The sequence below is a fragment of the Acomys minous genome (assembly GCF_964271855.1).
Source record: "Acomys minous genome assembly, chromosome: 17".
NCBI lineage: Eukaryota > Metazoa > Chordata > Mammalia > Rodentia > Muridae > Acomys > Acomys minous.
In genome coordinates, this window is record NC_140500.1 from 29037326 (window position 1) to 29053446 (window position 16121).

At 41.7% G+C, this 16121-nt stretch overlaps 1 protein-coding gene across 7 annotated transcripts in view; it reads right to left on the bottom strand.

Moving 5' to 3' along the window:
- Nucleotides 1–16121, bottom strand: part of ZFAND4 (zinc finger AN1-type containing 4) — a 62024-nt gene that overhangs the window by 22766 nt on the left and 23137 nt on the right. For 6 of the 7 annotated variants that reach the window (XR_014776149.1, XM_084765869.1, XM_084765871.1 and 3 more), the window contains 2 exons: nucleotides 13852–14038; nucleotides 27–174 (listed from right to left, as the gene is read on the bottom strand). Coding sequence is in view for 6 of the 7 variants with exons in the window: in XM_084765869.1 (XP_084621995.1) it covers nucleotides 27–174; nucleotides 13852–14038 (335 nt within the window). In the remaining variant the exon portion in view is untranslated. Of the gene's footprint in view, nucleotides 1–26; nucleotides 175–5461; nucleotides 5564–13851; nucleotides 14039–16121 lie in introns of those variants that run through there. The other variant, XM_084765874.1, reaches the window with a different exon arrangement.

Below are 16121 nucleotides of genomic sequence, written 5' to 3' on the forward strand. Positions count from 1 at the left end.
GCTTGGCCAAGAGCCAACAGCTTCACCTTTTTGCTGAGATTCATGTTCTCCATCTTAGCCTTCAGCAGCTTCATCTTATTCATAGTTATTGAATTTTCAATGATCTGTTGCCCAGAAGGAGAAGGCTCAGCTTCTTCATCCTCATCTGTATACAAATTATACACAGAACCACCACTGCAAGGGAAACGATAAGTGCTTAAAACATGCTTGGCACCTGCTGAGGACTAAAAGTGCTACGTACAATCGCAACTATAGGTCCTACCAAGTGTGAAACACTCACTACAGCTTGTCATTGTAAATGAAGGAAAATAAATTTCAAAATGTTTCTTTTGCCCAAACTGGCTTCAGACTTGCTATGTAGCTGAAGATGACCTTGCTCTTCTGATCCTCCTGCCTCCACTTTCTGAATGCTGGGATTCCGGTGCATGCCACCCACACCCAGTTTTACATAGTTCAAGGGGCTGAATTAAGGGTTTTGTGTGTGCTAGGCAAGCATGCTACATATTGAGCTACATATCCAGTGCACTGGAAACATATTTTGGGGCAGGGACACAGTTCAGTGGGTAAACTGCTTGCCTTGCAAACACAAGTACTCAAGTTCAGTTTCCAAAACCTAAGTTAAAAAGTTGGGATGGAGCCAGGCACACAAGCCTGTAATCTCAGGATTCAGGGAGGCAGAGGCAGGCAGATCACTGTTAGTTCCAGGCCAGCCAGATCTACAAAGTGAGTCCAGGACAGCCAGGGATACACAGAGAAACCTTGTCTCAAAATACCAAAAGCAAAAACAAAAAAACCAACCAAACAAAAAGGCTGGATTGGAGGCACTTGTAATCCTAGCAGGGGAGAGTGGAGAGAGGCTCACTGCTCAGCCAATTCTATCCTGCCTGTAGAGCTTTAAGCCAATGAAAGACCCTATCTCAAATACAAACAAACAAACAAACAAACAAACAAAACAAGGTGGACATCTCCTGAAGACCAAACCTGAGGTCTACTTGTGGTCTCTGCATGTAAAGGCACACCTGAACATACAATAACATACACACATACATACATACATACACAGAAACTGTTTTGGTTTTGAGATTTTTTTCCCCCGAGACATGGTTTCTTTGTGTAGCCTTCACTGTCCTGGACTCCCTTAGTAGACTTGGCTGGCCTTGAACTCAGAGATCCAGCTCTCTGAGTGCTGGGTGTACGGGCATGAGCCACCTCACCTGGCTACTGAAACATTTCTTAGGAGAAAACAATTGAGCAAATGCTGCTTTGCTACTTAACACTGCTGAAAAACAAGTCCAGGTGAGCTGCTCTGAACTCACCGCAGCACTGGCAGCACAGCCTGCTGGGCACTGGATGCCTGCTCTACCAGGCACTCGTCGCCAACGGTTTCTTTACCATATGCAAGGTAGGTATTATAAGTTTTAAAAAACCTGCAATTAAGAGGTTAGGAGATGGGACAGCATCACGGTTCAGTGGGGAAAGATGCTTGCCACTGATCCTGACCACCTGACTTCAATCCCAAGCACTCAAGAGGTGGAAAGAGGAAGCAAATTCCTGAAAGTTATCTTCTGATCTCCACATGTAAACAGTGACACGCACATCCTCACCCCCAGCACTACATAAATGAAAGAAATGCAAACAGTTAAAGCCTGTGTGGTGATGCAACCCTTAATCCCAACACTCAGGAGGCGGAAGTGGGTGGATCTCTGAGTTTGTGTCCAAACTAGTCTTTATAGTGAGCTCCAAGCCAACCAGGGTTGCATAGGAAGACCCTGTCTAAACACAGAAATGAATGTTTTAAAATGTTTTTATTTATTCTATTGAGAATGTCACTATATTTTGATTCCCCAACTCCTCCAGATTATCACTCACCTCCTATATATCCAACTTCATGCTCCCCCTCTCTTAAAAACCATGTGAAAGCCATGGGGTCCAGTTTGTGTTAGCCTGCCCTGGGGCCTTTTTTTTTTTTAAACCAATGTGTATTTTTGGCTTCTTTGTAAAATATTAAGTGTTCTTGGATGTGTGGAGAAGGTCTTAAATTCTATTCTATTGATCAATGCCTATTTAATTAAAAAGTAGTTTTTATGAATATGGATGTCTAGGTGAATACAGTATGTCTATGCTGTACCCTTGGAGGCCTAACAGAAAGTGATCAGTCATCACCTGGAAAGAGATGGTTGTAAGCTACCACGTGGGTGCTGGGAATCAAAGCCAGATCCCCTGGAAGAGCAGGCAGTCCTCTTAACCACCGAACCATCTCTGCAGCCCCAACTTGTCTGCTTCATTTTGTTGTTTTTCAATACCATTCTGGTTTTATTACTGTAGTTCTATAGTACAACTTAAAAGCAAGGGCGTGATACTTCCTTCAGTTCTCTTATTGTTAAGGACTGTTTTGGCTATCCTGGGGCTTTTGTTTGTTTCTATATAAAGTTTATTTTTTTTCAATTTCAGTGAAGAGCAGTGTTAGAATTTTGATGAGGATTGCAGTGACTCTGTAGGTTGCTTTTGTAGGATGGCCATTTTCACATTGTTAATACTACCAACCCGTGAGCATGTGAGGTCTTCCTGATGTTTTCAATTTTTCTTCTATGTCTTAAAGTTTTTATTAAACAAGTCTTTCATGTCTTTAGTTATTACATGATGTGTGTGTGTGTGTGTGCTATTGTGAAAGATGTTGTTTCCCTGATTTCATTCTAAGTATCCTTGGCACTTGTATATAAAAAAGCTGACATTTGCATATTAATTTTGTATCCTGTTACATTGCTGAAAGTATTATCTGTAGACATTTTCTGGTTGGAGTCGGTGGGGCCTTTTACTTAGGAAATCATATCTTCTGTGAACAAGGATACTCTGCCTTCTTCCTTTCCTATCTGTATATCCTCCTTCAGTTGTCTTATTCTAGCTAAGACTTCAAACAATACGGTCAATAGTGACCGTAGTGGAAATGCTCTGTGTTGCCGTTCAGAATGTTGGCTGTGGGACTACCGTAAACTGTTTATTGAACCAACTCTGCATATCTGGGATGAAGCCAACTTGATCATGGTGGATAATCTTTTTTGATGTGTTCTTGAATTTGGCTTGTAAGTATTTTATTGAGAATTATTGTACCTATGTTTATAAAAATATATTGGTCTGTTAAGTCTTTGGCCTTTGTATCACAGTACTAGTGATTTCCTAAAAAGAACCTGGAAGTGTTTGTTCAGTTTCTATTTTGCAGAATAACTTGAGAAGTATTGGTGTTAATTCTTTTTTGAAAAGGTCTTGTAGAAAACTGGTGAATCTGCCTGTCACTGAGTAGTTTTTGTTGGGAGATTTTAAATTAAAATTCTATCCCGTACTATGGTTGTTTAAATCATTTACTTCATCTTGACTTAATATTGGTAGGGTGTGTAGATCTAGAAATCCATCCATTTCTTTTAGCTTATCAAGTTTGGTGGAATAAAGACTTTTAAACTAGGGCTGGAGGGATGGCTCAGAGGTTAAGATCACCAGCTTTTCTTCCAGAGGTCCCCAGTTCAATTCCCAGCAACCACATGGTAGCTCACAACCATCTAGAATGAGATCTGGTGCCTTCTTCTGGCCTGCAGGGAAATACTGTATACATAATAAATATTTTTTTAAAGACTTTTAAACTATAGGTTTATGGTTCTCCAAATTTCCTCACTGAATGTTGTAGCATCTCCCTTTTCATCTATAATTTTATGAACTTAGATATTCTCTTCTTAATTTGGCTAAAGAAGTGTCAGTATTCTTTATTTTTGTTTGGTTGTTTCAAGACAGGCTTTCTCTGTATAACAGCCCTGGCTGTCTGCCTGCCTGTCTCCCAAGTACTTGGATTAAAGGTGTGTACTATCACACCCAGCCCTCTATTTTCTTTTCAAAGAACCAACTCTTTGCTTTTTAATTTTAATTTTTAGTCTTTTGAATATCTATATAAGCCAAGCATGGTAGTGCATGCCTGTAATCCCAGCAGGCATGCGGAAGGAAGGAAGAGGCAGGTGGATCTCTGCAAGTTGAAGGCTAGCCTGGTATACAATGGGAGACCAGGTCAGCCAAGTCTACACAGAAAACCCTATCTTGAAAAAGGCGGGCAGTGGTGGCTACACCTTTAATCCCAGCAATTGGGAGGCAGAGGCAGGCAGATCGCTGTGAGTTTGAGGCCAGCCTGGTCTAAAAAGCGAGTCCAGGACAGTCAAGGATACATAGAGAAACCCTGTCCCAAAAATCCAAAAGAAAAAAGAAAAACAAAAAACCAACAACAACAAAACTATTAATTTCAGCACAAGTTTGATTATTTCTTTTTCTTCTCATCTAATTTTTTTTGGGGGGGGGTGTTGTTTCTTATTGTTTTCTAAAGCTTTCAAGTATATGACGTTGTTAATGAAGTCATTACAATTTTTTAAGGATTTTTTAAGATTTAAGGTTTATGAGTGTCTTTTCTGCATATGCACCACACACATGCCTGCTGCTGGGTGTTGGAACCCCTGAAAATGGAGTTGTTAGGGCACTGAACCTGGGTCCTCTGCAAGAGCAGTAAGCGCTCTTATCCTCTGAGCTAGCTCTCCAGCTCCTTCTCTCTACAACAAAAACAGGCGCTTGGTACTACGAACTTTCCTATTAGGGCTGCCTTCACTGTGTCCCACAAATTTTATATGCTGTATTTTCATTTTCATTCAGTTCTAGAAAGTTTTCTATTTCCTTGATTTCTCCTTTAACGCCGCTTTTATGCAGTATGTTGATAACTTCTGTGAGTTTGTGTACATCCTCCTGCTTATATCCATAGTGGTCCAATAGATGCAAGATGTTATTTCAGTTTTCCTGATTTTGTTGAAAGGAGCTTTGTGTCCCAATATGTAGTCAGTTTTGGAGACTGTTTCATGTACTGCTAAGTAGAAAGTGCATCCGTTAGTGTTTTGGAGTAATGATGTGCAGACTCACCTGCTTCATATTTAACTGGTTTATCTGGTTTTGTCTGGATGATGTGTCTACTGCTGACAGTGGGATATTGTCACCCACTATCACTGTCAATCTGTGGTTTATATGTAAGTGCTTCTTTTGTTAAATTAGATGCTCCTGTGTTTGGTATATAAATGTTTGTAAAATTAGTATCCTCTTGGTGGATTTTTCCACCAAAGACTGTGTAGCACTCTTCTCCCTCTTCTGACTAGCTTGGTCTCTAGTCTCCTTTGTCAAGATAGTAAAATAGCTGCTGCCTTTGCTTAGGATACCGTTTTCTATCCTTCCACCCTAAGATGGTGTCTATCTTTAATGTGAGGTGGTGTTCTTGGAAGAAGCAGAAAGGCAGATCCTGATTTATAACTCAATCGGTTACGTGTGGTATTTGGGTTTTGTTTTGTGTTTGCGGGGGCAGGACGGGTGGGGGGAGGGGCTTGAGCCCATTACTATCTGGAGTTCTTATCGGGCTGTGCTTGCTGTGCTGACTGCTGTGGGTATGTCTCACCTTTGTTTGCTATTACCCCAACTGCTCAGGCTGTGGACCAGCTGAATGACGGTTGGTGTCCTGTTTAGTGTTTCTGTCAACTTGAGGCAGGCTAGAGTTACCTGTAAAGAGGGAACCTCAACTAAGAAAATGCTCCCACCAGGTTGGCCTGTAGGCAAGCCGCGTGGGGCATTTTCTTCATTACCGATTTACGTGGGAGGGCCCAGCTCACTGTGAGCAGTGGCTTTGGGTGCTGTAAGAAAGCACACTGAAACAGCCACGAGGAAAAAGGCAGTCAGCAGTGTTCCTCCACAGCTTCTGCTTCAGTTCTGGTCTCACTTGTGCCTTGAGTCCCTGCCCTGTCTCCCCGCAGTGGGGTGTGACCTGAGAGTTGTGAGCTAAAATAGCCCCTTCCCTCCCCGGGCTGCTTTTGGCCATGGTGTTTGATCACCGCAAGAGAAACCCGAACTAAGACCGTGTGTATTCAGTCTTGGGGCCCTCAGGGGCTCCAGATAAGACTGCACAGGATCCAGTAGGGGTGGCGGGTAGGGAGAGGGCTGGGTTGGATTGTCTCTAACTGTGCTTCTGGGTTGGGATCCAGGAGGTCTCAGGGACCAACAGTACTGGGAGGCTGGGAGTTGAGGCTCTAGGAGTTCCCTTCTTGAATTTCCAGTTCAGAGTCCAGGTTTGGGCGTCACACTGTCTCAGATCTGTGCAGTGGGTAAGGTGGCTGACAGTGTGGGGTTGGGGACAGGTGAACTGGTTCTGAGAGTCCCTATTTGAAATGAAGATTTGATTCAAACTCTAGCTCGGCCTCCAGTCTCATATATGCAGGGTGTATTATTAGGGTGGCTGATAGGTGAAGGGGCGAAAAGCAGATATGGGAGGATGACACATGCAGACACAGACACTGACTCCGAGTGTGTTTGAGTAGGATCTGGGTCTGGCTCACCGGGGCCCAGGGGTGGGTGGACTGGCTCACAGAAGGGGCAGGTGAGCTGGTAATGGGAGTACCTACCTAAAGTTCTGGTTTCCTACCAGGGTTCAGACCCCAGGGAGCTGCAGCCCCGGCAGCAGCAGATAAGAAGAAACTGAGGCAGGAGGATCTCTAAGTTCAAGGCCAGCCTGGTCTACAAAAGAGATGGCTCAGAGGTTAAGAGCACTGTCTGCTCTTCCAAAGGTCCTGAGTTCAATTCCCAGCAACCACATGGTGGCTCACAACCATCTATAATGAGATCTGATATGCTCTTCTGGCGTGCAGGTGTACATGAAGTCAGAGAACTGTATACATAATAAATAAATAAATTAATTAATTTTTAAAAAAGAATTCCAAAACATCCAGGGCTACAGAGTAACCCCCCTCTCTAATTAAAAAAAAAAATTTAACTAGTTTTTGGGTTTCTTTTTTGTTTGTTTGCTTTGTTTGTTTATTTTATTTTCGAGACAGAGTTTCTTTACATGACCCTGGCTGTCCTGGAATTCACAAAGAGATCCACCTACCTCTGCGTCCCTGAGTGCTGGGATCACAAGTATGTGCCACGGTGCCCGGTAGTTTAAAAAAATAAGAGGTTAAGTGATTTGGCTCAAGAACAGAAAGATAGTAGATATTGGGCCTAAGATCCAAAAAGCCAATTTGCCTATTTCCAAAGATAAACTTTTCTATTATTTTGTATAGCTTCACCACAGGTACCAAATAACAAATGTTTCTGCACCATCCTTGACAATGACAAAATTAATAGTATGTAATAATGTAATAGCTTCTGTCTCTATGTCAACATACCTGAAAATGAAGGTATATGAAAATTACTGTCAATTTACACTGTGCAGTGATCCACCTGCCTCTGCCTCCCTGAGTACTGAGATTACAGGCACCACCTTGCCTGGCTGCACTATGATTTTTTAACTTCTCTAAGATGTTTCTATTACAGTGTGTGTGTGTGTGTGTGTGTGTGTGTGTGTGTGTGTGTGTTTTCTTTTTTGAGTAAGGGTTTCTCTGTAACAGAGCCATGGCTGTCCTGGACTCCCTTTGTAGACCAGGCTGGCCTCAAAACTCACAGAAATCCACTTGCCTCTGCCTTCCTAAGTGCTGGATAGTATGGGCCACCACACTAACCCCAACACAATTTTATGGCATCGAAAAACACACTCTCCCATGAAATGTATGTATTAAGAGAAATATTTTATTGGCTACATTTTAGATCATAAAACTATTTTTAAAATTCATCTCATCTTTCAAATTATCTTTTTGGAGGGAAAAGGACTGAGACAGAGTCTTCCTCCTTGTGCTGTCTTCACTGGTCTGAAACTCATATGTAGACCATTTGGGCCTTGAGCCTTCAGCAATCCTTTTGCTTCTTCCCAATGCTGGGATCACAGATGTGTACCACCATGTCTATTAAAGAATCTTATTATATTTTCTCTCAACAGTCATAAATTCATGTGATCAGCTAGAAGCCAATCATTTATACTCAATGGAAAAAATAAAACTAGACTAAAATAACATAATTTATAATATTTATGAGTCTCTAAAAATCTACACATTAATACTCATTTTTAAAATATTTAGTTTTTATTTTTATTCATGTATTATGTACGTTTGGGAGAGGGTATATAACATGTTGGAGGGTGTATGTGGAGGCCAGAGGAAGTCACTGGATCTCCTAGATCTAGAGTTGCAGGTGGCTGGGAGCCACATGGCATGAGGGCTAGGAGCCAAACTGGGGTCTTCCAGAAGAGTAGCAAGTACTCCTAACCATGGCTCTATCCCCCAGTCCCTATGTTAAATACTCTAATAGTCTCTTAAATGTAAAAATATATAAACATTCTATATATCCTTAATAATATGATTAAAAAATAACAGATGAGCAAATGTGACATTCATTTCAATATGAATATTGTTCATACCAAAGCAAAGTTCTCATTTAACTTTTGCTTTTTAAAGACAAGATCTGACCCTGTACCTCAGGCTGACCTGGAACTCACTTTGTAGGCTGTTCTCAGCCTCTCAGTGCTGGGATCGCAGGCCTGAGCCACTAAACTTAACTTCCTTGTTGGGTTCTTTAAAGGCAACTTATCATTTAACCCTTACAGAGTCTGCTTACATTTCTCTCTTTAAAAACAAGGAACCATGATTCACTAAAATGATTTGGAAAAAAATTGTATGGAAATGAATCCAATAATTCAGCAAAATATGGCTATCGGTCAATGTTGATCTGTAACCTATTGTGTGGCCTATGAACTAAGAGTATGTAAAAGTATAGCCAGAGAGAAAGACTGGCTACTTTGTGCATTACACATCACTCTTCTGTACAATGGTGGAACTGACAGTGCTGTTAGGCAACACTTAGCAGTGCACCTTTAACCTAGCAATTCCAACTACAGTGACGCAATCACAACTATCACACAGTGGCATTGTTATTTGGTACCATTTCTTTTTTCTTTTTCTTTTTTTGCAACAAAGTCTCATCATGTAGCCCCTAGAACTCCCTATTTAGACCAGAGTGACACTGAACTTGGAGAAATCCCCCCTTCTGCTTCATCACCATGTCTACTGTTATACCAATCAGTGTATACCAAACATGTCAAAATATGAAAACAGACTTAGAAGCATTCACACATTACATCAGATGGAACGGAAATCATCAGAGAATAGTTTGAAAACTGGGTCTTTATTTTCTTTTTAGGTCTTATAACAAGAGGCATCGCTCTGGCACCTCAGGCTGTTGTTTGGGAGGCTATAGACTATGCCCTAACTCTTCTCAGTAATGTGCAGTCTGAAGATATATGGGAGTGATGTGTACTGAGGTCCCTTGGACAGATGAGGCCCATGGGTCTTTGCTTCTGTCTTCTGGTGCTATGGGAGTGAATACCCAGGGACAGATCCTTGGGCACCCTTAACTGTACCTACTTAAGGTCCAGGTCTTAGCTATGGCCTTTTATGACCTCTGTTTTCTAGTTACCAATATGATTATTAGTGTGTGTGGTGTGGAGGGAATGCCATGTACACATGTTGGTGTGAGTGGACAACTCTGTAAAGCCTGCTCTAGTCTCCCCCTGTATGTGGCTTCCAGGGAGCCAGCTCAAGTTGTCAGGCTTGCATCATCAGGGGGCAAATACCTTTACCTGCGAAGCCAGCTTGCTGGCTTGAATGACCTCAGCAGAGATGAAGCACAGTAACTGGGATATAATTCCTCTTAATTAAGATGGAGAATGGACCAGTAGTAGATCATCTACACAAACTGCTCCAAGTGTTAGGCTCAGTCCCTAGCACTATCTGAAAAGATGAGCATGCTAATGCAAGCAAAAAGACACAGAAATAAGGTGAAAAGCAAAGGAAAACTACAATATATAAGATGTCACCACCAACTGGAATGGCAGGCCAAATAATACGAAGTAAAGACAAGACTGTAGAGATGGCCTCGTATGTAATGGCACTTGCTGTTGAGCCTGAAAACTTGAGTTCAATCCCCAAAACCCACATGACAGAATTTCCTCAAGTTGTCCTCTGCCCACCATGTATGCACATATATACACACATTAAAATGAGAAAACTGTTTAAATTTTTAAAATGGTAAAATTACCTAAGAGTGAAAGGAAGAGAAAAGGTCTCAAAGTCAGAAATTTTAAAAAGAGAGCTGGGGACATTATGAGCTCATTGTTAGAGCAGCTGCCTACATGTACAAAGCCTCGGATTCAAACCTAGACAGGAGAAAAGGAGTGAAAAGGAAACAAGAAAAACATAGAAAACGTCAATAATGTAAATAAAGTATTAAAAGACAAAGAGAAAAATGTGAGGCAAAACACCCGCACCAAACAATTAGCAAAATAGTCTTAAGAAAAATGGATTCCTCCTTCCTACTATTCCTCACAACAGAACTGTCAATGTATGTTGGGAAATGCAGAAACATTCTCCACCAGGAACCCGTTTTGCAGATTTCCCAACAGTGGTGTTGAGACTGCCCTTCTGCAGCCCGCTGCCTCCTGCTGGCTGTACTTCCTAGTCTCTGCCTAGGTGCCATCTGGGGCCTCTTCCTTCGGCTGTGCGGCTGCAGCTGCACTGCATGGAGGCTCTCCCCTCATTCCGCTCCCATCTTCAGAGTCAGGGTTCCTGCACGTCTGTCTCTGTCCACTCAAACCTCTCATGCTATACCTTCTCGAGAAGCTACTCCCTACTTGTTATAATTCCAACTTATAAACAATCACGTGCCTCTAACTGTTATTTTGACCCTAACCATAGTATATATCTGATAAATACGTGACTCCACCAAGTCCTAACACAGCAGTAGGATCAGCAATAAGCTTGCTTCACTTATCTGTGGGCTTATTGGTCATCGCTTGGATGCCTTAGTTGCAGTAAAATTTTATCTCTATGTTAATCAGCTTTTCCACTTAGTGACAAACAACTGGGGTGATTTAAGAGAAGGGAAGATTTATTTGGGCTCTTGGTTTTAGAGGTTTCAATCCACGGCCACTTGGCTCTGTTGTTCTGGACTATTGTAAGACAAAACATGATGGTGGGAAGCACATGGTGGGGCAGAGCTACTCACCTCGTGGCAGCCAGGAAGCAGAGAGAGAAGAAAGCTTTCAGAGGGAAAGGCTCTTTCCACCAAGCCTGATATGATAACGTGAGTTCATTCACTCCCTAGAGCCCACAAGGAGACAGACCGACTCCTGCAAGTTGTCGTCTGACCTCCATATTGCATACACATATTCACACACACAAATAAATAATAAATATTTTTAAGAGAAAGAATTACTGCCAGTATTATGGTGTATCTTTCCAGGGCACGACCCTCGTACCCCATTCCTCCCAATATGCTAGTATATAATAAATCCGTCAAGGGACAAAGCTATTAATTATGTCTGAGTGCTTAGAGTCAATCACTTCCCCAAACAGGAGGCTTTGGAGATGCCACACATTCACACAGTAACACTCAACCATGTTTTTTTCTCATTATTTCTAGCCACCTGTACAGAAAGTATACCATTAACTTCATGACAACATTTGGGTTAAATGGTAAACACAAACTGAAATTTCAGACCTGCAAAATGACTCAGTGGATAAAGGTCCTTTCTGTGTAGGACTCACAAGCTGAGTTCCCTCTCTGTGACCTATATAACAGAAAGACAGAACTAGCTCCTGCAAGATTCTCTCTGACTTCCAAATATATATTCAAGTGCATGTGTGTGTAGCACAAGTGCACACACACAAACACATACACACACTGGAAATAACAAAAACAGAAATTAGTTAGGCAGAGGAGCCAGGCACAGTGGCTCAACTCCTGTAATCTGAGTACTTGGAAAGTAAAGGAGGAGGATCAGGAATGTAGGGCCAGACTCTGCTCCATAATGAGGTCAAAGCCAGCCATGCCTTCAAAGAAGACAAAAAATTAGCTGGAGGAAAATTAAAGTGAGATGTGGAAATGGCATTACAGGAAAATGGTAAAAGATACATGAAAAGGCCTGGGAATTTGAGAGGATGATACACTGTCAAGGGCCTCCAGGTGGGGGAACTGTATAAAGGCACGCTGCTGATGATCCAGGGCAGTAAGTAGTCTTCATTAATCTCCATGCTAGCCCTCTCCTCTAGTCTAAGGCAGATTACACACTAATCAGTACTAATCAGACCCGTTATGAAAACAGCCTGAAGTTAGCTGGCTCCAAAGGATCCCACTTCTCTGCCCAACACGGCCTGAGCAGAGCCTTAGGGACACTGCACCATGTCCTAGAATGAGGGTCAGTATAACCTGGTCTGACTGGACTAGCTAACTGAATATGGGGAAAGCAAAGGGATCCTGAAGATATAATTTAGGCCCCAAATCAGTTTGTTCTGAGTTAATCAAAAAGGAGCTGAGAGAAGCCTCTAGTCAGCTGGCAGACAGAAAAGCCCAGGGCCCCATCACCTAGGTGAAAGGAGAGGAGTGACATCACGTGTGAACGTGAACGTGAAAGCAGGTAAGTCCCATCACAAGACTGCAGACGCACACTGCCATCACCTTTAGCATCAGGTGTGGGGCCACGAACAAAGCACTAGCTACACTGTACTCAGACATCTGACCCCAGGACACTACTGCTCTCCAAACCACAAGCTGGGTTTTCTTCTGAGTAATTTCAGCAATGCATTTTTATCTTTTTGTGAGCCTCACTTTAGTTGCCTGTAGTATCTTTCCTTCCTTGTCTGCTTGGCAAAACCTTCCTCTTTATTTACACTCACTTTTCAAGCTGGCAGTGGTGGCACACACCTTCAATCTCAGCACTCGGGAGGCAGAGGCAGCCTGGTCTACAAAGCGAGCGCAGGACAGAGAGAGAGAGAGAGACAGAGACAGGGAGAGAGAGAGAGAGAGAGAGAGAGAGAGAGAGAGAGAGAGAGAGAGAGAGACAGAGAGAGAGACAGACACAGAGACACAGAGACACAGAGAGCGACAGAGACAGAGAGACAGAGAGACAGAGAGACAGAGAGAGAAGCAAACGGCAGGCACTTCTCACAGGCCATCCCTAATTCTATGTTTCAGGTGCAAGTGAAAGCCAGCTCATCTGACCCCAGAGACTGTAAGCAACAATCACCAGCATTACAACAGCAGGACCACAGCTAGTACACGGATGCTCAGTGAAGTGGGGATACTCTTTGAAGCACCAGTGCCTCCATCCTAGCCAGTCACTGGCTGTAACTGCTCAGTATGTTTAATGAGTTAAAAGTGAAGCAAGCTGGACAGATGGCTTGACAGCTTATTACATGAGTTCAGTCCTGAGCACCCACAAGGTGGAAAGAGAACTGACTCTCCCAAGATGTCCTCTGACTTCCACATGCATCATAGTACAATCATGCATGCGCACACACACACACACACACACACACACACACACACACACACAATGTAATTAAAAATAAAAATCAAAGTGAAAGGGGCGACTCATAGAACTGAAATGCACCAAAGCTTGAGAGCTTATCTTGTCCCAACTCCTTCATTCTCCTCTGTTTACCTGGTTTTAGAAATTATGTGCCATCTATTTCCTCTTACACAGTAACAAAATAAAAAAGGAAGTAAAGACATTAACTCATTAAGTCATTTAATTAGTAGAGTTAAAAATGACTTTCTATTAAACCTTTCTGCTATCGCATGGTTATAAATAATATACTATTATCACAAGACTATAATCAAACATCTTAGCGTTCCATAAATAAATAGAAACAAAGTATTTTTATTAAAAAAAGCCTACTGTGTAAAGAAAATTCATATTTAGGAATTATTTTTTAAGTGTCAATCACATGAAAGATGAACTGAGAATTACTTATCAGGGAAAGGGGTCGGGGTTCATGAAACTTAGCCTTGTCATTAGACTCCGGCTACTTCATACCCAAGGAGCACACAAGGGCTTCTAAGTGAGACATGCAAGTGAAACCCATTTACCTTAGAGATTCAGATAATGGTGTTAAAGTGCCATCTCCCCTATCTACTACACGAAAGAAATTCAACTGATCTCCTTCCCGGTATACCAAAAATGTCACTTGTTTGTTCCAAGAGGTCTTTTCCCAGACCTCATCTCGACTGGACTCCATGTATTCAGCCAGCTCCCTAAGTGGGTCCTCCACAGGAACTATAAATGGAAAGATTGATAAACAGGCTTTCAGTTCACATCATAGTCACAGGATATATGCAACCACACTGTACACACAATAAATGCATGATACTTTCCAAATAGGCTTCTGATAGTTTTATATTTTATACAGCATTCCTTATTAACGTTTTAAGATTTAATGAGTACTGTATTTTCATCATTTTCCCCTCTTTCCCCTTTCTCCAATTCTTACTATGTCTCTTCCATATCTTCTCAAATTCATGGCTTGTTTTATATTAATATAAGAAAAATGCATCACTATATTGCATGCCCAAAGACAGGGCTTAACTGAAAACATGAGGTAATTTGTATTCATGTACCAGTACAGTTGATAGATTTGTTAAGTCTATGCCATTATCTGTCATTATACAACTAGACCCTTTCAGACTCCTGTGCTTTTAAATACTGGTTCCAACAATCAATCACTTAAATGTATCAAAAATCCCACTTACTTTAGATTATAGAATAATTATATTTACCCTTGTACATGTCAGCATGTGTGTGAGCTCACACACAAATTGGGAGACACATTCAAGAAATTAGAGGTGGCTCAGAGGTTAAGAGCACTGACTGCTCTTCTAAACATCCTGAGTTCAATTCCCAGCAACCACATGGTGGCTCACAACCATCTATAATGTGATCTGGTGCCCCCTTCTGGCATACAGGCAGAATACTGTATACATAGTAAATTTTTAAAAATCTTTAAAAAGGAGAAAAAAAGAAAAGAATTTAGAGGTAAGAGAGCTAGAGACAGAATTCAGTGGGAGAGTGAATATGTAGCGTGCCCAAGGCCCTGCATTCGATCTGCATCGGCAAAAGAAAACAACAAAATAAACCAACAAAGAAAGAAAAAACAAATAAATCTTTTTCATTTTCTTTTAGCTGCTTCTGGAAGTAGTTAAAGAAGAGCACAAGCAAAGCACAGCGACAGCCATTTAGTGTGCTAAAACTGCACTGTGCGGAAGGATCCGTATGAGCTTCCTGAAAGCTCCTCTCATGACCCAGTGTCCTGGTCAGGGTGTGTGTGTCCAACCAGAGAACAGGAGACTCCCAGGGCTGCTGGAGCCACTGACACGCCTCACACTGGAAGCCCAGTGATACCCAGCTGCCTAGCCCGCGTTTACTCATCAGCAACACTGCAGTGCTTCAATACTCTTATGATCTGGGAATGCAACTGAATAGTAGAGCACTTGCCTGGTATACACAAGGCTCAAGGTTTAACTGCCAGACCAGAAAGGAAAACAAAATAAAAAGAAATACTAACAGAAAAATATTAAACTCTGAAAAACAAGATAAAAGTATCAAAGATGCCCCATATCTAAATTTAATACCATTACTTTTGAAACATAACATTTTGATTTGTTCTTTCACAGTCATAAAATGTGTAAACACTAAAATGATATTATTCATATAGCTTCTTACCTTATTTAAGATACCTATGTTGTCAGAGCTTACTTTTAACTTTCTTTTTTTTGGGGGGGGGAGTGTTGTTTTTTGAGACAGGGTTTCTCTCCTGGACTTACTTCGTAAACTAGGCTGGCCTCGAACTCACAGAGATCCACCTGCCTCTGCCTTCCCAAGTGCTAGAATTACAGGTGTGCACCACCATGCCCAGCTACTTTTAACTTTCAGTCCTCCTGCCTCAGGCTCCTACACGGCTGGATGATGAGCAATCAAAACTTAAGTCCCACTTTCCATATTACATCACTAAGAAGCAGTTATTATTACCACAGCCACTAGAAGCCTTTCCTAAACCAACGCAGGGTGCCTTAGGTGGGTGCTAAGGTTGTCTTCATAACTGAAACTCATTGAGAGTTGGCCACCTAAAAGCAATACAGTTTAGAATATAATTTTAGGAAGGGAAGTTTTTTTTCTTGTGCGGTTTTAGTTATTATTTTGAGGCAAAGCCTTAACACTTTAATAATCCAATTTTAACCAAAATTATAAAGCATGAAGATATAATTTGACATGCGGGAATAAGCCAGCAATGGAACCTATAGTCAACTTAAAGATTTTTTTTGTGGAGGACCAAAGAAGTCTGAAGACTTTCTTAAAATGAGGG